This window comes from Amphibalanus amphitrite, unplaced genomic scaffold, assembly GCF_019059575.1.
Source record: "Amphibalanus amphitrite isolate SeventyFive unplaced genomic scaffold, NRLGWU_Aamphi_draft 000130F_arrow, whole genome shotgun sequence".
Taxonomy (NCBI): Eukaryota; Metazoa; Arthropoda; class Thecostraca; order Balanomorpha; family Balanidae; genus Amphibalanus; species Amphibalanus amphitrite.
In genome coordinates this window covers 202,479-224,761 of record NW_024881625.1, presented here as the reverse complement: position 1 = coordinate 224,761, position 22,283 = coordinate 202,479, and the positions used below count along the sequence as shown (strand labels likewise).

The window sequence follows — 22,283 nt, the reverse complement described above, 5'->3', positions numbered from 1 at the left end:
TCGTTGCATGTCGCCATGGTTATCGCCATGGTTATCGTTCAGAGAATGGGGTGGTCTGCCGCATGTGTCTTGTTGGCTGCTGTGGCCCGCAGTGCAGCTGGAAGTGCTGTATTCGTCTTATGTAGAAGGGAATGGTGCATTTTGCCACAAATTTCGACTCGAACGGGGACGACCGGTTTGTTGTAGGCAATTGAAGCACGCCTCTGCTTTTCGAACCGCTTCCTGTATTTTCTCCAACGCCATGTTTATGAAGGCACTGCATTTTTCGATGGCACGGGTAGAAGCCTTAGAGTGGAGCCTTGGGTAGAAGTTACTTCTACCACTTGTACCCAGCACCATTTACTTGATGATGGGGAGGATGATTCGTTCGATGATCGTTAGTTTTGGGTTCGATGTTCGAAGTTCAGCAGATGACCGAGGCAATTACTAACTCAATTTCTTAGGTCAGCTGCTGTTTCTTTGGCAAACTGCATGCCTTTCTTCAAATCCCCTTACCTTATTTAAAAGGGTGTTGTGGTCATCAGGGAGTTTGTTCTGATAGTGACTATGATGAACATTTCGTGATTTTCCTATTGTGCGTAAATCGTGGTCCATGTAATTAATGACACGTCATTCTTCCAACAAAAAATCGAAGAGCTCCATTAACATTTTCTTGGAATTCACATTTTTTTGCTTCGATTCTTAACACCCATTCTCGCTTCTGTGTGGTCGGTAATATTCTTTCAACCGTGCTGACCATAGAGACCGTATCCATTTCTGATGCTAAGGCCATTCGATTAGATCCAACCAGCATCGTTCGACGACATCGACAATAGCTAGAACAAGACCCTAAAAACAAGGTTGCACGGACCATTTTCTACTTAACCTACCAGAATATAGTTTCCAAGGTTATATATTTTAAAAAAATATTTAAATCATCTTCTTTATTATCTCATTTACTCATTACATTATTTACTCATTACATTTACAAGCAATTATATAACTTCAATTTCAATTTGGTTGCCTTTTAATAGCATAATAGCTTTCTAGCATTGCGCCAAAATAGTGGTGTAGCAGTAGGTAGGATTGTGATGTCAAATACAAAAAAATCGGAATACCGATACCAAACCAAATACCAACCAAAACCGTGAGGAAATACCGAAACGGAACCATCTTTGGATCATGAGGGAAATACCAACCTTTAACCAAATTCACAGCCTCTTAGACATTACCAAGGATTCATAATACCAACAAAATACCAAAAACATAAGTATTGAAATACCAAATACCAAGTTTGTATCGGTTTGGTATCGGTATACCAAAAAGTTGGTATCCGATTGACATCTAATCAACACATAACCAAGCGCGCGCTGTGTGAAAAATGGAAAGGTTTGCATTACGTGCTTAACTGATTAGCCGTGCAGGACACGTCACTTACCACGCTCGTGTTTTTTCTACGATTCAGGTAGTCCCTCGGTAGGCCCGGATGACGGCGCTTTACATGTGCGCCCAGCGCGGCGTTCGCTTTCCGCCAGGTGTCTGAGCGAGCCTTGTAATCGCAGGCGGGCGCCGGACTTATCTGTTCTGTAATGACGCAATTAAATAAGAATAAGAAATATGTGTTCCCAAAACATACTTATTGGAGAGGTCAGGACAAACTGGTGATCTTAACCCGCGCCGTGCTGGTGGTCGGCGTTTTTCATGGAGTGCTAGGAGCGTTTTTGCGCTTACCTCCTTTCAAACCCGGCCTCTGAGCGTCTTAGCGACATGGAGTAGGCAAGTTATTGCGAGAGTTATCGAGAAGAGTTGTTGCTTGTTGGTGACCCATAATGACGCCACGCGACCTCCAGTGCTCATTGTAGAGGTGCTCGTTGCAAATAACTAGTGAACACCACTTTTTGTGTTTTTGCTGCTTGAGATGATTTTAATGCAATGGTTTTAGGTTGGGTTACTTAACTCGACCTGGTGACCTGAACTTTGATGACCTGGACTTAAAATTTCGCCTACCTATGGAGAAAAGATGCATGATAAGATGTGCCAAAAATGTGGAGAATCGCGTCGCCGTTTTTGTGACATCCGCGTATATTCTGAAAGAGGAGGGGGAGAAGGTAAAAACGCCCCAGCACGGCGGGGGTTAAAGCTCTGGTCAAACCCTGGGCGGAGACAAATTCATGCTACGAAAGAAACATGTGTTTCGTAACGCCATCATGTGCCTAATACTGACATCTCTGCTTCAGATTTACCTACTTCATTTTTTAGGTTTCTGTGCACGTCGTTTGTTTATTGGATCTCAGAGTATATGTAAGCATTCTTACGTCTCGTTGTTAGGCCCCTCACGGAGCACCAGGACATCCGGGAAATGGTCCCGGAGGGCGACGGCGTAGGAGGTGTGGGCCGTCTCGTGTTCGGTCTTGGTGTAGAAAATATGTTTGCGCAGCTGCTCTCTGTTTTTTATTGATCCGCAGCTGCACAGCATGTAGCCTTTCAGGGTCACTGAAACAATCTGTAGCCGCATCTCCAGACCCAGCGTGTCGAAATCCAGTATGTCTTAACGGACCGTTTATTGGACCGAGTGAGCTGAGTGGATAGCCCACACGATCTCGAGAGTAACAGTCGTTGCTGGGAACGAAACACAATACACAAATCAAAAGACGTATAAATAAGCGTCACCAAACGTACAATAAATAAACGAAAGGGGTGGGCAAACAAAGAGGGCTTAAACGTACCAATAAATGATACACCATAACAGGCCGTGAGGGGCCCTACCACAGATAACACAGCATCCCTGCGTACTGACATCAAATTAATCGTGACCTTTCTTAACATTCGTGACATTTCGTGACCTTTCCTAACATTCGTGACATTTCGTGACCTACCGACAAATGTGCCTTCTGGGTCGCTTCGCGGCTAACGTCCATACATCCAGAGGCATCCTCCCAAGCCAGCCTCACATCTCCGACGCCATATCTACGAATCCAGACACCAGTCAGGTCCATTGTCGTTTACCTCAGTGCAAAATATCATAGTCTCGGTTTTAATCATATTGGCGCTGAAACGTCTTATATGAAATTGACAACAGAATATCTATACGAGCTAACAGATCACACATTTTAACGCATCATAGTGAAATACAACTGCTCAGCCACTTACCATCGCTCGCGCAAACACAGACACGACACGACCGCCTCTGCCGCCATCAGCGCGAATGATCCAGAATCATGGCCGGGCATAGAGCCGGGTGGCACGTCACACAGCAAACGAGTACTGAGAAGTATTGCAGAAATTGCCTTCTAACAATACGCCAACGAACAATGAGCCATCGAATATTCAAACTAGCAAATAATCACGCGATACATTTCAAATTGGTCGTTTACGACAATCAACATAGTACAAATGATACAACGGAAAAACGCAAAGTACAGCAAAATCAAGTACAAACAGAGTAAAAGCCATACGAAAATGTCCACCTCTAGGACCATGGGCGATGCTACTCGCAAACCGAGGGGAGGTAGTCCCGGCCGTCCCGGCTCTCCAGGCAGGCAGAGCGGGGAGGCAACCGGGGCAGAGGGAAGAGCGAGCCGGCTTGAGCGGAGCGGCGCACGACTGGGAGCAAGCACCCCCGTTCCACCGCGCGCCGCAGCGGCGCCGCCTACACCCGCCCCCATGTGCGCACCATGTGCGTCACATTACTTATTCTACATGAGAAACACTAACTTCGAGATCGGCCTCTTCAAGACGCTGCTTGCCGTTTTCACCATAGCGGAACGCACAAGACCCTCGCCGTCCGGAAACACCTCCAATACGCGTCCGAGAGGCCATCGACATCGCGGGCTGTTCACGTCAACGACCAAAACAACGTCACCAACAGAGAGGTTCTTCCGTGTTCTGACCCACTTCTGGCGCTGCTGAAGAAGTGGCAGGTATTCCTTTACCCAACGCTTCCAAAACAGGTCGGCGAGATATTGCACCTGCTTCCACCTTCGACCAAAGCAGCTGTCCCTCTCGCTGAAGATGCCGTCTGGCACCGGACCACCACGCAGTAGTAGCAGGTCGTTGGGGGTGAGAGGCTGCAGATCAGCTGGGTCACTTGATACCGTCGTTAGAGGTCTACTGTTGAGCACAGCCTCCACTTCGCATAGCAGCGTGCGGAGCGACTCGTCAGTCATCGTCTGCTCCCTGAGGAGCGCATTCAGGACTTTCCTGATGCTCCGAACTTGTCTCTCCCATATACCTCCTTGCGATGAGGCACCTGGAGGGGTGAACTTCCACGTGATCCCCTCCTTCAGTAAGCAGTCATGAACGCTTTTCTCTCGCAGCTTACGGACTTCTTCTCTCAGCTCTCTCTCAGCGCCTGTGAAATTCGTCCCATTGTCAGACCTGATAAACTTCACTTGACCCCTCCGAGCCTGGAATCTGCGAAGAGCATTAATGAAAGAGCTTGTATCTAGGGTTTCGCACACCTCGATGTGAATAGCCCGAGTTGCGAGACACGTGAAAAGCACACAATATCTCTTCATCTGCTTTCGTCCCACCTTGACATAGAACGGACCAAAATAATCGGTCCCAACTCGACTGAAAACTCCACTATCTGGCGCCGTTCTGTCTTCCGGTAGGTTCGACATCTGCTGTGTCACCACCGAACCCTGAATCTTTCGACATCTAACGCATCTTGACAGAACTCTGCGTACTGCAGAGCTTCCAGACACAATCCAGAACCTTCGGCGCAACTCAGCCAGGACATATTCCCTTCCAGAATGTCCCTTTCTCTCGTGCATGTCCCGTATAATGAGGTCAGTGACGTGACCATTCTTGGGAAGAATCAACTGATGTTTTGCAGCGTCTGGAATCTGAGCGTTTACGAGCCGTCCTCCGACTCGTAGAGTTCCGTCAACCACACAAGGATTCAGACGGAACAAACGGCTCGACTTCCTCACTGAACCGGACATTTCTTCAGGAAACGCCTGTTCTTGAACATGTCTCAGAATCGCAGCTTCTGCCATCTCAAGTTCTTGTACGGACAGCCTAGGTGAAAGAAGATCTTCATCACGTGTACCGGACTCCTTCCTGCCGGCTACTCTCTTCTGCAGCAGCTGCTTCCACCGAAGCACCCATGCGACACGTTTCTTCAGCTTGAACCAGTCACTTGTGCTGTTCAGCAGCTGTGCAGTGTAGTCATCACCTTCTGTAGCTGTGGTGGCGCTGACTACGCTTTTCTTGATCTCAAGCTCCTCTGTACTGCCCTGAAGCTGTTGGACTTGTGACTGATCCGGCCATTCACAGGCGGCGCTCTCGAGGAACGCTGGGCCAAGAACCCAGCGAGATGCAAGAAACGCTGGTCCTGACTGACCACGGGATAAGCTGTCTGCCGGATTCAGCTCTGAAGGGACGTATCGCCACTGGTTAGGACTTGAGCCATCATGGATGACGGCTAACTTGTTGGCCACGAACGTCTGGAAGCGAGATGTGACGTTCTGTATGTAGCGGAGCGTTGAGACGCTATCGGTCCAAAAACACACCTCATCGAAATGCAGATCTGTCTCGGAGAGTATTTGAGTGCTCAATTGTACTGCCAGAGCGGCAGCCGTCAACTCCAGGCGAGGGATGGAGCAGGTCTTCAATGGGGCTACACGGCACTTGCTCATCAGTAGGGATGTCGTAATCCTTCCCTCAGCGTCTTCTACTCGAACGTACCCAACTGCTCCATACCCGACTTCACTCGCATCTGCGAACATGTGCAGCTGGCGACTCCGAGCCTCACCATGCAGTGGGGCGACGCTTCTCGGAACGGAAAAATCTCGAAGGTCTGCAAGCTCTTCACACCACTGATTCCACCGCTGGAGATGAGAGTAGGGAATTGGATCATCCCAACCCAGCTGTAATCTGCACAGGTCCTGAAGCAACACCTTTGCTGGCAACAAAAATGGAGCTCCAAATCCCAAGGGGTCGTACATGGCACTCACAGTGGACAAGATTCCTCTCCTCGAGGCTGGACCACGCTGTACCTCCACTCTGAAGCTGAGTGTGTCATGATCGACATCCCACTGTACTCCTAGAGCTCTCTGCGGAGACAGCACACCTTTAGTGAGGTCCATTTTGTGACTCGGAGCACGATCTGTTTCAGGGAGACATGACATCACCCTTGAGCTGTTGCTGACAAAACCCGTTAACCTGAAACCTCCTCTGGCACAGCACTCACGAACTTCCAGCGCGAGCCCTGCTGCTTCGTCCTCAGTTGACGCAGACTTGAGAAAGTCGTCAACGTAGAAGTTCCTCTGTATGCACCTTGCTACCTCCGGTTGATACAGCCCTCCGTAGTCCTGAGCCGTCCTTCGCAGCGCGAAGTTCGCGCAGGATGGCGACGACGTCGCACCAAACAGGTGAACGTTCATTTGGTAGTCTTCCAACTGTCGAGATACGTCTCCGTCGGGCCACCAGAGGAATCGTAGCAGACTTCTGTCTCTGTCAGCAACTCGAACTTGGTAGAACATCTTTTCAACATCTCCCATGATGGCGAAGGGTTCCTGACGGAACCGCAGCAGCACTCCGATAAGTGAGCTGGTCAAGTTGGGCCCCTGAAGCAGTCGATCGTTGAGAGACACACCTCGGTAGCTCGCTGAGCAGTCATAAACTACTCTGATTTTGTCCGGTTTCGCTGGGTGGTAGACACCGTGGTGTGGAATATACCACGTTCTACCCCAGCAGGCGTCCAAACTCTCTCTGGACACCTTTTCCGCGTAGTCCTTCTCAATCAGCTCACTGACGAACCTGCTGTAGTCCCTCAGATACTTCTCATCACGCAGCATCCGCTTCTTTAGACCTTGGGCGCGCTGCTCTGCTTGCTGTCTGTTGTTAGGAAACACCTGCTCATCTCTGAGGGGGACTGGTAACTCGTAGTGCCCGTTGATGAAGCGCACTCCAGTCTCCACCTTCTTGAGCCACTGCTGGTCCTCTCTAGACAGACCGACGTCCACAGAACTACCATGGTCTTCGAAATCCTGGTTGTACAAAGCCATGAAACTGCGATGGAGATCGGAGCTCTCGTTGACAACCCTGATACGATTCACTCTTACTCTGTCGTTCTCGTTCTGACAAACGCGTCTTGGGCCCTGCACCACCCATCCTAACTCAGTCCGAAGCGCGAACGGCCCACCATCTTCACTTCGTCTTACCTCTAGCGGCTGGAGCGCCTGAGGACAGTTGCTACCTATCAGGAGACCAATTTCAGCATCGATCCGCGCCAAATCAATGCCCTGCAAGTGAACCCACTGGTTTAGATCCTCGCTTGACGCCATGTCTTCTAGTTTCACTGGAATTGTGCTGAGAGTGTACATCGGAGGCATCGCAATGCACGTACTTCCACCCAGATCCGATATCTTGACTCCCTTTATCACACGACTGTCCACTTGCTGATTGTCAACTGACGCGGTAGTCATTGAGAGCTTAACGTTTTCGCCAACAGCTCCGATCTGCTTCAGCAAAGACTCCGAGCAGAACGTCGCTGAACTGCCTCCGTCAAGAAACGCGTACGTCTCTACTTTCTGGCCACCATCAGTCCACATCTTCACGGGTACGATAGACATCATAGTAGATGACGAGTCAGCACACGTCTTGGAAGAGCTCCTCAGCTTCACTCTGCCATTTGTTACGACTTGACTCGGGTTCTGCGGCACTTCACTACCTGCATGGCCGTCAGAGACGATTCGAACACCGTGCTCTGGCGGTGGTCTGTCGTTGTGCAGTGCTGTTGGATGACGGAGTCTGCAGATTGAGCAGGTTCTCCTTTTCGCACATTCCCTCACCAGATGACCCTTGCAGAGGCACCCAAAACAAAGTCCCTGCTCTCTGACGAAGGCACTCTTCTCATGAGGTGCCCTTCCTCTGAACTCTTCACATTGGTCGAGGTAATGTGCCTTTGAACAGAACAAACACTTGAGCGATCCCCGCCGCTGCTGAGCTCCTGGCTCGATGACTGTTGCCGATACAGTTTGAACCTTTCTCCGCTGACCTTCCTGTTCTCTTGTCCTGCTGACACTGTGCTGACGACCAAACATCGGGTTCGTCTGGATCCTTACTTCTCTCTCGACAAAGTCGACGATATCCTCAAAGCGCGCTCGTCTGTGCTCCTGTTCATGGATATGGTCCGCTAGGCGGCGCCACTGGTCCTGCAGGTTGTAGGGCAGCTTCTCGATGATTTTCCGCATGGTCTTTGGGTGGTCTGTCTCCCTTGCTCCGGGTGATATTCCACTCATTACGTTGTTGCAAGACCTCAGCGTCAGTGACAAACGATCCATTCCTTCCAGATCTCCTGGTTTTACTTGTGGCCACTCCACAAGCATATCCACAAACGCACTTGTGATTGAGTCCTCGTCTCCGTACCTCCGATCAAGGAGTCTCCTGGCTTCCAGGTAGCCCGATCCAGTCGTCATGTGCAGGCAGCCCCTGATTATGTCCTGTGGCTTACCACTTGTATATTGCTCGAGAAAGTACAGCTTTTCTTCGTCGTCATCAGTTTTGGAGGAGATCCGACTGTCGAATGCACGTATAAAAGATCTGTACTTCGTAACGTCTCCAGTGAATATCGGTATCTCAGCCTTGGGCAGCTGACTTCTTTCCAGATGGGCTAGGAGAGCCTGTGTGGAGTCCCCGTGCTGCTGAGCTCCAGGCTCATCCCTGCTTGCTCTCCTTCGTTCACTTTCTTGATTTTGTGCTTTTCTTCCTTGTTCGTATGCTCTTTCTTCTTGTACTCGTGTCCTTCTTGGTTCTTGTGCTCTTTCTTCTTGTACACGTGTTCTTGGATCTTGTGCTCTTTCTTCTTGTACACGTGTTCTTGGATCTTGTGCTCTTTCTTCTTGTACACGTGTTCTTCTTGGTTCTTGTGCTCTTTCTTCTTGTACACGTGTTCTTGGATCATGTGCTCTTTCTTCATCTTCTTCTTCTTGTGTCCTTCTTTCTTCTTGTTCTTGTGTTGTTCTTTCTTCTTGTTCTTGTGTTGTTCTTTCTTCTTGTTTTTGTGCTCTGCTCTCTTGTTCTTGTGGCGTTAATGTCTCAATTCTCTTGAAGGTTTCTTCCTTATCAAACTGAGCCAATACACCTTCCCTTGCCAGGCTTTCATCCAGTTCAGCTTGAATTTCCAGTTCCTCTTTCCTTCTTCTCAACTGCTCTTGCATGTCTTCGAGCTCATGCTTTTTCCTCAACGCTGCTGCCTTAGCATGCAGTCCCGCTCTTCTTGCTGCCTCGAAGGCCCGTTCTGAAGCAACTGTGGCCTTGCTTGATGCCCTTGTTGACGAAGAACGGGATGACTTCACCGATTCAGCAGGGCTTCCAGTGCCAGGCCCGGTACCAGACGCATCAAAGTGGTCAACAGAGAGCGACCCACCAGCCTCCTGGCCTGGAGCGACTTCCCGACTACGGACACCCGCTCTGTCTAGCTCTTCCGGAACATCTAGCGGCGGAGCTCCTTCACCAGTCTGACCATCACATCCTACACCGCCTACACGATCAGTGTGTTCGGATCTACCAAACTCTGTGACAAATGTTGCCAAATCAACGCCTTCCTCTTTCAGGATGTCCTCCAAACGATTCACCAGCACCGCCTTAGGTCCTCTACTATCTTCACCTCTTCTCGACAGCTCAGCCTTCAGCTGATGAACCCTTAGTTTGCCGAGCGTATCCATCTCGTGACCGAGCCTGGGCACAACCAACTACCACAAATCAAATTAGAAAGCTCTTCTGGAAACTGGAACTAACCAGCAACAATGCTATCCTGGAGTCTCTATCAATCAACAGGTTGTCCTTAACCCCTTAGTAGATCAGCGAACGCAAACACAATGGAAACCATACTCAGCATAACTCACAGCACAATAAATGATCACACACTGATGCACTAAGTGTCTGTCGCTTCTCAAGATACTGTTCTCTTCGACTCATTTACCATGAAGGCACACACTTTGCAAGATAGTTCACATTTGATCACCAGTTTGCCTCCAGAGTCACTGTTTTTGTGAACCGTTTATCAGAATGTCACTGCGCCACTGCAAGTACCATACAGCCCGCTTACCCCAAATATCAGCAGAAGTAGAGCACTCACTGATGAGCAGGGGCGACTCAGTCCTCACCAGCACCAGCCAGCAGCAGCAAACCAGCCGCCTCACGAGGCCAGCAGAGCCACCAGCCGGTGTGAGCGTGCTGCGAGGTCCTCCCGGTGGGTGGTCGAGCTGCCTTCACGCGTAGCTGCAGAAGTCGCTACTCTGCCGTGGGCAGCTCGTCGCCGTTGTCGACACTTGTCGCAACTGTAGCCGCATCTCCAGACCCAGCGTGTCGAAATCCAGTATGTCTTAACGGACCGTTTATTGGACCGAGTGAGCTGAGTGGATAGCCCACACGATCTCGAGAGTAACAGTCGTTGCTGGGAACGAAACACAATACACAAATCAAAAGACGTATAAATAAGCGTCACCAAACGTACAATAAATAAACGAAAGGGGTGGGCAAACAAAGAGGGCTTAAACGTACCAATAAATGATACACCATAACAGGCCGTGAGGGGCCCTACCACAGATAACACAGCATCCCTGCGTACTGACATCAAATTAATCGTGACCTTTCTTAACATTCGTGACATTTCGTGACCTTTCCTAACATTCGTGACATTTCGTGACCTACCGACAAATGTGCCTTCTGGGTCGCTTCGCGGCTAACGTCCATACATCCAGAGGCATCCTCCCAAGCCAGCCTCACATCTCCGACGCCATATCTACGAATCCAGACACCAGTCAGGTCCATTGTCGTTTACCTCAGTGCAAAATATCATAGTCTCGGTTTTAATCATATTGGCGCTGAAACGTCTTATATGAAATTGACAACAGAATATCTATACGAGCTAACAGATCACACATTTTAACGCATCATAGTGAAATACAACTGCTCAGCCACTTACCATCGCTCGCGCAAACACAGACACGACACGACCGCCTCTGCCGCCATCAGCGCGAATGATCCAGAATCATGGCCGGGCATAGAGCCGGGTGGCACGTCACACAACAAACGAGTACTGAGAAGTATTGCAGAAATTGCCTTCTAACAATACGCCAACGAACAATGAGCCATCGAATATTCAAACTAGCAAATAATCACGCGATACATTTCAAATTGGTCGTTTACGACAATCAACATAGTACAAATGATACAACGGAAAAACGCAAAGTACAGCAAAATCAAGTACAAACAGAGTAAAAGCCATACGAAAATGTCCACCTCTAGGACCATGGGCGATGCTACTCGCAAACCGAGGGGAGGTAGTCCCGGCCGTCCCGGCTCTCCAGGCAGGCAGAGCGGGGAGGCAACCGGGGCAGAGGGAAGAGCGAGCCGGCTTGAGCGGAGCGGCGCACGACTGGGAGCAAGCACCCCCGTTCCACCGCGCGCCGCAGCGGCGCCGCCTACACAATCCATCATGGTACGAAGTTGCAACACCCAAAATAAATCTTTACCGAGCATACGACCTAAAAATACTGAATATTCATCGAGCATACGAGCTATAAAATATTGTGATTTCCTAGGCAATAAATAAACACATGAAGTGTTTTTAAGTTAAAAAGGCTATTGGACATGGACGTTACCCAAGCTTTAATTTTCATATCTTTCCAAGTGGTGTTGTGAGCAGTCGCAAGAAAACTCGTTTGCGTGATGGAACAACTTCTCATAGTCTGGTGATGGTTAATAATCCGGTGAAAATAAAGAAAAAATTTCATCGTGAGTTAAATGAAACGCACTGGCCTTTGACCTTGGAAACCGTGGGCCTGAATCAAAGTTTACCCCAATCTGCGTCGTCCACTTTCAGTCCCGTCGAGGACGACTCTTGATCTGCGCCTGGCTGAGCCTGCCCATGCTCCTGGTCGACCTGCAGCTGTTCTTGCAGGAACCTTCGGACGTCTTCTGGCATCTGCCCATTCGATCCACACTAGGCCATTGCCCTAAAATGAGCCAAATCAAAAATTAACAAAATGATACAAAAGGGTTATCTACCACACAGACGGGCGAAGCCAGAGCCTTTCGATGGGAGAGGCACAGTGGTCCGATGGCCCCCCTTGCAAACGGGCCCCTTTGCAGGTGGGCTTCTCTTTCACGGTCTTAGAAATTGTGGAAAAGTGGAAAATTGGTTGTACAAATTTGATGTTTTCGCCTGAGAAGTGTGCATAAAATGTAGGTATTTTACAAGTGAGCGAGGCAAGCGTGCGAGTTCATTGGGAACAATGGAGTAAATTTACATATGAGCAGCCCAACCAGGCGCGATACAACCTGTGACGGTTTTCAGAGCTTCAGGTCTGTGGTGCCTCTGACAGGCCTGCGGACTGTGGTGCCCCTGGCGGGCCTGTAGTGCCCCTGCTAGGCCGTTGGTACAGTCGGCTACAGGTTGATCAGGGGGATTTCGTCCCGGTTCTTCCCATGTATTATTCGCCAAACAGCTTAACACTACCGGTGACGTTACTGGTGGACCGCCAATCGGGGCCGGCCGGCCGGCCGGGCCCGTAGAAGGCCAAACGCAGACGTTTTCAGAAAGGCGTAACCTCGTAAAACACAAATGCTTGCCGGTCATCAATCCACCTGCATCTCTTCATCTGCTTATTACCTATATCGGGTGAGACTAAATGCTTACTTCGAAACCTAAGCTACATTGCGGCATTGGCGGTTATGTGCGGCGTGTATGCCGCATGATAAGTAAGCGGCGACCACTAAATTAAAGACTCAAACGCTCCGCCCGGTTTTCAATGAATAACACTGCATACCAAAAATGCCAACCGCTCTCGTCATAAGATATTTAGCTTTAAATAACTAGGTTATCTAAATCATCATTTTGAACCAAATTAATACTTTCAACTTAACCATCGCCGGCACAGGGGGCCCTCTTGATGCAACCCTCTAAAGTTTTTTCGCGAATAACTCGCGTAAAAAGCGGCCGATCGCGACGAAGCTTTCAGCACCCTCGCATTGATCAATTTTACACCCACCCTGAAAATTTCATGACCCTGACCCAAATGACCTTTGACCTGTAACCTACTTTCCGAGACCATGTTTGGCCGGAATCGCGATTCGGCGTATGTCGGCTCGCATTAGCCGCGCGTTTGCAAGCTTCCCTTTAAATTTCCCTGGGATAGTCCCTTTAAAGGGACTATCCCACCTTTAACATGGGGTTTGAGTTGAGATAGCCAAGTTTGCGGCGAGGTTCAGAAACCACATCTATCTAGGTTGCAACCCCCGCGGCCTCTTGGTGTTGAAGAAATTCGTTCCCTTCATTTGAAAATGGGCCTTGTACAAGGCCCTATCTTCAACATGGAGCGACCGTTAGTGTGACGTCACCTCGTTTAGTCATTCTGATTTAAATGGGCTTGTTCGTTGAAAAATCGCTTAAAACTTGGTCTGAACTTTGTTGTGGTGCCTACAGAGTAAAAAGAATCAGCTTTATGGCAGTAATGTGGCCTGGGGAAGGAGGTAATTTTGGGCTGTGACGTCACATATTTGAAAGTTTGTGTTTGGAATATGGGAAGCCTAAGATGTTTAATGAAAAATAAATGCCAGAACCGTGTTCCTGGTCATCCAATCTATAAAGTCGGGCACAATTCAACTGGTTTTAACAACATTTTAGAAGGTGGGATAGTCCCTTTAACTGAATGGGTTAACTGGCCATGTGTTCCCCACAAACAAGGCCGTATAAGAGAGGTAGAATCATCCCGCAATTTCCAATGGACCGGTCTCTAAGCATTAGCGTGACGTCACTGGTGGAGACCGCGCGGCGCCCGGCTCCAAGCCGTACGTCGGGTACATTTGGCACTTTATCGTTGTTATTACTGAACGTAACGACAACTAATGACTCTTAATAACTTTTTTACCCACCTAAAGCTGATTTCCTTGCCGATACATTGCCGACCCGAGCCCCAGGGTTGACAATCTTGGGATACGGGTCGGATGGGCGACCTCGCGACGGGAGAAGGAACGATTGCAATTGTGTCCCGTACCGCCGATTGCATTCTCTATCTGTACCCGGAGGGGGGGGGGGGAGCAGGGGGCACGTGCCCCCATTGGATCAGGGGGCCTCTCGGGCCCGAGGGGCCCTGCGACGCCAATTGGCGGCTGAGGGTCCACGCTGGCATTTTCGACTCAGAAGCTGGCCCCACAGGGCTCGAAAGAACACCAGTGTGCTCCGAATAGCCACACTTCTCTCCATAGGAGCCACACACCGGCTTTTTATTGTTCCTTGTCGGCATTTGAGGGTCCCTTGCCGGCCTCTCAGGGCCCATTGGCGACCTCTGAGAGCTACTTGCCGGCCTCTGAGGGGCCTTACCGGCTTATCAGGGACTAGCAGCTCTAAGGGTTCCACACACGCCTGTGATGACCCCCTAAACCAATGGTTAAAGGCCCCCACAACGGCGCCTACGAGGGCCCTCACCGGTGGCTGTGAAAGCCCCAAACCGGTGCCCAGCTGAGGGCCCCTCACTGCCACCTCTGAGTTCAACCGGCACCCCTGAATTAAGTTCCAAACGCCCAAACCAGTGGTTCTTAACCCTATTAGTGGCAGGGGTTGTTTTCATCCACCCCTCAGGTTTTTTGGGAATATCTCCGAAACCGCTGAAGCTACGATGCTGAAATTTTCTGACTTTTCCTAAAACTAATTTGGGCACATTCCCTGAAAATTTCAAGTTCATAACTTTGCCAGGGGCGGATCCAGAGCACTGGGAATTGGGGGTCCTATTCGTGAAGCGAGTCATTTGGGCGAAGATCACGATGCTGCACCAGTTTTACGAACAGTGAATGAAAGGTATCATGTGATAACATATACAAAGTTATTGTGCATCCTCTTTTGACACGTTTTTGCTATAATAGGCGGATTCAGGCGTCCAAAAAGGGGGGGGTTATGTTTTACCTCCCAGCATAGGTGCCCTGACACCGCCTATGCATGACCAATACAATTGTAGTCGTTCTCTCATAAGAAAATTGTAACACCAGTATAACGCCTTTTGGGGTGACTAACGGAGCGAGCGAGAGGGTGAGCCTTGCACGTGCGAAATTTCGACGGTGTACCTCCAGCTGACTTGTGCACGGCACCCTACTAACCGGTCTCTAGCGATGTGCCAAATTTGAGCACAATCGGCCCAGCCGTTCTCGAGATCTGGAAGCGGCACCCTGCACGTGCGCACGTGCAAAATGGGTCCCAACTGACTTTTGCACGGCACCCTACTAACCGGTCCCTAACCATGTGCCAAATTTGAGCGCCATCGGTCCAGCCGTTCTCGAGATCTGGAATCGACCCCTGCACGTGCGCACGTGCAGCAGCACCCCAATTCTGGCACATGGATATGCATTGCCTAGTGGGTGCCTACCTACATGCCAACTTTCAGCGCAATCGGCTCAGTAGTTACCGAGATATTGCAACAATTACAGAAGTGACACCTCTTCATTTTGCACGTGGCACGTGCATAAGGGGTCACCCATATGCATCGGGAATAGTCCAATACTTGGTAGAAAGAATGAAGCTACCCTACAAAAATTACCGCGTGTAAATCGGTCAAGTGGTTGCTGAGATATAAGCCTCGCAAAAGCGTGACCACGGCCGGCCGGCCGGCCGCTCATACTCAGAAATTTCCGTTAATCTAAGGAAAGACTACGCTCGCTTCGCTCGCTCCGTAATAACAAGACCATTACCACCCTTTTTAGAAACAGTACCAACAAAAAACTTATTCACTATACTTTTTGTGTGCCCCCAATCTCAATGATCTGTGTCCGCCTATGATTTTTGAAAATGCATATTTTTAGGATTTTTATATATAGGATTTTTAGGATCCATGTGAATTCCTGGTTCATTCTCTATCGATCGGCAAAAGTTGCGTTAAGATTGGTTCAGAAACCTGGCCGTGATAAAGCCTAAAATTATTATTATTATTATTACTTCGGTTATTTCCACTAACCACCAGATGGTGGGCATTACAGGGAAATGTAAATAACACAAACACACACACACACATACGTATTCGGTGATTAGTACAGTAGCTCCAACATAGGCGAAAATCTCAGTACAGTGATGTTAGGTACACACAAGATCAGGTCAATTCAAACGTTTGCACAGCGACATATCGGCATTGTCACAAGACATCAGAAATCGTTGATCTATCAGTTGGTCACATGATTTTCAATAAGATACCGAATTACCGAATTAATGTATCTGCAATTTGCCCGTTTTTACCCCCCTCTACCCCCCCCTATTGACATTTTTTTTATTTTTAAGAAATGTAGATCACGTTGAGGGAAATCGAATGCCGTTTGAATTTTGAAAATCGGCCCGTTAGATCTCGAGATATCAAGGGGGGGGGTCGTAAACAGCCCCCCCCCTGCCACTAATAGGGGTAGCCAGGAGCCTGCCACTAATAGGGTTAAGGCCATATATCGGCGGCTCTGAGGGCTCAACGCCGGAGCGTCTGACGGCCTAAGACGGGACCTTCGCATCGGACGGCCACTCACCGGTGACTTTTGAGGGCCCCACACCGACGACTCTGAGGGCCACCACCGGCGTCTGAGAGTACCTTGCTGGTCTCTGAGGACTCCACAGGGCTCCTGAAGACACCGCAGACCTCTTGAGGGTCCCTTGTCGGTCTCTGAGAGCCCCTGTCGGCTTATAAAGGGTTCGAGCCAGCAGCTCTAAGGGTCCCGCATCCGGCTGTGATGACCCCACACTGCAGTGTCTCTGAGGGCCCACAATGGCAACTGTGAGGAACCTCACCAGCGCCTCTGAGGGCCACACACTAGCACCTCAGAGGGCCCACAGCGGTACCTCTGGGGCCCCGCACCAATGCTTCCGAGGGCCTCACATCGGTACCTACCTACCTGTGAGGGCCTACACCAGTGCCTCCAAAGGCTTCATAACCGGCGGCCCTGAGGGCACTACACCGGTGATTTTTGGGGGCCTACCGAAGGCACAACACAATCCCTTAGTCTCGCTAAGTTTCTATCCCAATCCCATACCGGCTTCTATCCCAATTCCGGCTCAACTAATTAGCAGCCCCCCCCCCCCATGGGTCAGCGGCGCCGCGCCGGTGTCGGTGCCGGGGGCCAGCGCCATCGTGGCGGCAGTCGGCCGCGCGCACTCAATGGTTAGCGCTTAGCACCGGCGGCTAGCGCACGCCCGGCGTGTTATTGGCCGTGAGCCGCTCCAAAACGGCTGCAGTAACTGCATTAAGCAGATGAGGAGATGCAGGTGGATTAATGACCGGCGAGCTTTTGTGCTTTACGAGGGCGAAGGGTCGAAGTCGGCTGCTAAGCCGTGAGCGGATTTTATCAGATGCCGGTTCACTATGACCTTTATCCGGGTCCTGGTCCGCTGACGCACTCTTGGAGAGCCGAATCACAGCAAAACTCCATCCGCGACTGTAGGGGAAGGTGGGGTAAGACGGACCAGCTAAGGTTTGAGGCCGCATATCTTGTTACACTGCTCTCGTAATTCATATTATTTATAGTCTTCGGAATGCTCAATCCTTCCTCTGTTGATATGTGTAAAGACTAAATTTCAAATTAAAGACATCTAGGTGGTGGATGCTCTTAAAGAGGGACATGTCAAAAACTCAGACAAGAAAAAACGTGGGGTAAGACGGACCACCCAGCAGTGCCTGCTATCCATTCATGTGTGTTACACTTCTGCTCTGTACTCTTGTAAGAAAAAGTAACCAGAATGGTAAAATAACAAAATGAGCCTTTATTCTTTACTCATGTGTGATGGAAGTGCAGCTAAAAGCTGGGAACATGTATGTTGATTGTCGTTTGGCATGAATGCATGCTAACTGAGCACTTGCATGCATGGCTCACATGCAACAAAGACTCCTTCCTGAAAAAATTAGCTTACTTAAACTTGTGTCAATGTTTTGGAAAAGAACTTTCCATATGCAGGGTACAATGGACCACCACAGGGTAAGATGGACCACAGTGGTCCGTCTTGCCCCAAATCTAAATTCTGTCATTATCATGACGTATATGTTAAATAGCCCAACATTGCAAAACCTTGCCTCTCCTAAAGTGTGACTATAACTAAGTTTATAGCTTTGTTCTTCACAGTAAAGTGCAAAATAGTAACTAATCATGCAAGAAAGGCGCCGTAATTGAATCACCCGTAGACCTCTTATATTAGATCGGTTTGACGAAAAGCAACACTTTTCTCAATAACTCAAAAGCTATGCATCCTAGCAGCATGAGCTCAAGGTGGCCATTGTTACGAAGGAAAACAAACATAGTGAGTGCATAAAGCAGTAGATACCAGCAGCGGTTCAGCCGGGAGGGCTGGTGGTCCGTCTTGCCCCGCTGGGCCGTCTTACCCCACCTTCCCCTATCTGTACGGCTTACGCTTTTCTGAAAACGTCTGCGTTTGGCATTCTACGGGCCCGGCCGGCCGGCCGGCCCCGATTGGTGATCCACCAGTGACGTCACTGGTAGTGTTAAGCTGATTGGCGAATAATACATGGGGAAAACCGGGACGACATCCCCCTGCCCACAAACAAATCGAGTCTGTGGAACGGGTATTAATCTGAAACGGGTATCAGGTATAAATATTGAATATGTTTTCTTCCTTGTCAGGAGCTGCTTTCCGAGGCGACTAATTCGGTTCGATACCCGTCGGAGGAGAAAAGCGCCACAGACTGGCTTAGACTCTTCGAGAAGAAGACTGACTTCCTATACCTTCAGTGTCATGGCCACGGATGGTGAAAAGAGCAAAAATGCTTGGGTTCTACACCAGGTATGCACAGCGTAGTTACATTATTAATGTCATGCTCATATTGGAACAGAGAGATCTTCAGTTACTTGTCATTTGTAGGTAACATCTTGCCTTTATATCGCACCTTTAAAGTTTAATTGTTTTTTTCTTGCCTCAGGTTAAAATGTGGTCTCGCTTGGCACTTCTTTGCATGTATGTATATGTATATGTTGCATGTATGTATGTATGTATTATTGGTTTATTTATTACGTATATTATCCCTCGCCGGCACAGGCCGTTTTGCTTCCTTCGACGGCACAGGGGGGGGGGGGGTCGCCTCTGACAGCTTCGTAACATGTTACGAAGGCACCAAAACTACTTCGTAAATGTTCAAATGGTTGCTCGAATTCAGCAAAAAAAAAAAAACTAGCGTAGAAACATGTATAACTCGAAAAAGTGGACCGAGGTCATCATAGGTCAATGGCCTGATCAGACCTTCAGGTGACCCTGACATCCACCCTAATGCATGGGAGCAACATCAAATCACATGTTTGAACGCTTAAAACCACGAAAAGACTGCAAACGCGCTGCATGTGAGCCAACATACGCCGAATCGCGATTCCGGCCAAACATGGTCTCTGAAAGTAGGTCAAGGTCAAAGGTCATTTGGGTCAGAGTCATGCAATTTTCAGGTTAGGTGTAAAATGAACCAACGCAAGGGTACTGAAAGTTTCGTCGCGATCGGCCGCTCTATACGCGAGTTATTCGCGAAAAACCTTAGGGGGTTGCATCAATTCCCCTCCCCGTGCCTGCGAGGGTTATAACTATATCTCTTTGCAAGTGATTGCCTCTGCCTGAGCCTGGGTGGCTTCGCTTTTTTAACATGAATATAATGCGGCCCTGGTGGCGCAGTCGGTTAAGGCGTCGACCCGCGGTGCGGGCGGTGCCGGGTTTCGGGTTCGATTCCCGGTTCCGCCCGTTCCGCGGGCGTCGTCCTCGGCTGTGTCACCAGGTGTGGGGTAGGCTCAAGGCCCTATATACTAGGTAGAGTCATCCGGGGATTTTACGTAAACCTGTGACGTCACACGAGCTCAAAGCGCGTTTCCCCGTATGAAAGACGTAGAAATGGGTCACTTTCTGAAGCCCGGTACGGAAAACCTATTTGTGTCTGCAATATTCTGTTCATGCCATAGAATAGACCATTTCAAGCTCTATCTTTTATTCAAATACATTTTTGCTCTATCTACATCACATTTGTCGCTATAAGCTGATAAAGAATGTTAGTCCTCAGCCCTGCCCCGACCCCTCATTTCGGCTTCGTCGGTGGCGGCTGCAGTAGCTCAGTGCTATGATCCTCGCCTACCACACGAGCGGGGCGGGTTCGAATCTGGGCCGGGACAGTGTTTTTCCAATATTAGTCTTAAAGAAACTACGCGGATGATTTACCAGTATCCACTTTCGACTTCCCGTTATTCATTATTGCTGTCAGTTTCACGCCTCCTGATTTAGTGTGGCCGTGACCGGCTATTACCATTGTGTTATTAACCGAGTCCATCGTGCCGTGGTTAGGAATTCACCACTTCTTCTCTGCCTATGAGCGTTGAACACCCAAACCAAGCATCCGAAGGAGGCGGCGAACGAGAGCTCTCGATAAGCGATTCGATTTCTGTCAAAGGCCCCTCTGACGACTGATCATGGAACGCAAGGGCGACGTGCATCTCACTTTCTATCGGCATGAGGCGGTCACGTGGTCAGAGACGGCCCCGATCCGCCGCCGGTCCGGCATTCTTGGGCGGTGTTTCACGAACATTGCTACCGTGCTGCTACCACGATGCTAGCGCATTTCGCGAGATGACGTCTCAGATTGTGTTAGTATCGGAGTGTCAGACTTTGTTGATGTCTCCATGGACACTGAATTTGCCACGTATGATAGCAGCGTGCTAGTAGCGGCCTTGGACCCGGAGCTGTAACCGCGGTTGTGTCTGGATCCGTGACTTGACGCAATACACAGCAACGAGGGTTACGGCGTGTCCACACACACATATAATGACCGTTGCCATTTAATTGCTTTTGTCAACTGATGCAGAAAACAGTAACAGATCGATTACACAGGAGAGCCCCGAGAGCCACATGATGATGTCATGTCGTCACGCACATTGTTAACTCCAGTCTTGCCTCGCACACTGTACCAGCGGCGTGGAAAGTAACTTACGTTCATCCGATCCAGAAAAACTCTAAGTCAACTGAACCCTCTAACTACAGACCCATATCTATACTGCCGACTATCGCTAAGATCACGGAACGTGTAGTTTATGAACAGCTGTCTTCATACTTCACTTCACATGACCTGTTCTCTTCTCACCAGCACGGCTTTAGGGCACATCATTCAACCGAAACAGCACTAGTCACTATCTCTGACCGAATTTTAGAAGCCATAGATCGACGCGAAATCGGACTTCTCTGTTTGTTGGACATGTCAAAGTGTTTTGATGTAATTCCGCATGACCGCCTGCTCTGGAAACTCCATCTGTATAACGTGGACACTCGATGGTTCAGCAGCTACCTATCAGACCACTACCAGCGAGTCCTGATTCAGACACCAGATGGCGAACGAGTCACATCACAGCCGCTACTGAACCCGATCGGAACCTACCAGGGATCGGCCCTGGGCCCACTCATGTTCTCCGTCTATGCGCTCGATCTGCCTCTGCACAGGCATGACTCGCTTCCACACAGTGACTGTCTTGTCCAGTACGCCGATGACTGTCAGGTGGCAGTGTTTGGACGACCCAGTGATAGTGCCGCCCTTGTCCGGTCGATGGAGCTCAACTTAGACTCGCTTTCGAAATGGTTCTGCAAAAATGGCATGAAAATTAACGCAGACAAAACTCAACTCATAGTATTTGGCTCACGACAAATTCTGAAACAACTACCCACCATCTCCGTTCATTTCATGGGATCTACCGTCACCGGCTGCCCCAGTTTGAAGAACCTGGGAGTGGTTTTCGACCAGCAAATGACGTTCGCTTCACATGTTGACGATGTCGTTCGGCGCTGTACCGGCATGCTCGTCGGATTGAGTCACTGTCGCCATAGCCTGCCGCGGCAGTCGCTTGTAACGATCGTGGAGGCGCTGGTTGTATCGGTGATCCGGTATTGTATTAGTGTCTATGGTTCCTGCGACCAGACACGGATGGCTCGCATCCAGAGGCTGATTAATTTTGGCGCGAGGGTTGTGTCGGGTCGAAGGAAGCATGAGCATATCAGTGACGTCATTAGGGACTTGGGGTGGTTGTCTGCGCACAACCTGTACCGGTATCACTCCCTTATGCTCCTGAAGCGGATCATGCTGACAGGCTATCCAGACACATTGTATGGGCTGACAGTGACGCGTGGTGAGCTGCACTCGCGGCAGACGAGGCAAGTACAGCAGCTTCACACCCCGGCCATTCGCACTGAGTCGGGACGGCGGCGTTTCATGTATTCTGTCGTGAAGGAATTCAATGAACTGCCCCATGATATACGTGAGCTAGGCCTGCCCCGCTTCAAGTCGGAGCTGCGCCGGTACCTGCTGAGCGCT

General features: G+C 49.6%; 1 protein-coding gene and 1 long non-coding RNA gene across 3 annotated transcripts; both read right to left on the bottom strand.

The window, feature by feature from the left end:
• Positions 1 to 2,525: 2,525 nt before the first annotated feature.
• On the bottom strand, positions 2,526 to 8,871 carry LOC122381925. Of its 2 annotated transcripts, XM_043366714.1 has the most exons (3): positions 3,130 to 8,871; positions 2,856 to 2,946; positions 2,526 to 2,598 (listed from the first exon to the last, which is right to left on the bottom strand). In XM_043366714.1, exon 1 carries the CDS (start codon positions 8,403 to 8,405, stop codon positions 3,675 to 3,677), a length of 4,731 nt encoding a protein of 1,576 aa, XP_043222649.1. In that variant the 5' UTR covers positions 8,406 to 8,871; the 3' UTR covers positions 2,526 to 2,598; positions 2,856 to 2,946; positions 3,130 to 3,674. The 2 variants fall into 2 exon arrangements, with proteins under 2 accessions (XP_043222649.1, XP_043222648.1); XM_043366713.1 differs by having other exon boundaries at positions 2,856 to 8,871.
• Positions 8,872 to 10,311: 1,440 nt separating this feature from the next.
• On the bottom strand, positions 10,312 to 11,412 carry LOC122381926. The gene is made up of 2 exons (XR_006256605.1): positions 10,642 to 11,412; positions 10,312 to 10,384 (listed from the first exon to the last, which is right to left on the bottom strand). It is a non-coding gene; the product is annotated as an uncharacterized LOC122381926 (long non-coding RNA).
• Between the last annotated feature and the right edge of the window lie 10,871 nt (positions 11,413 to 22,283).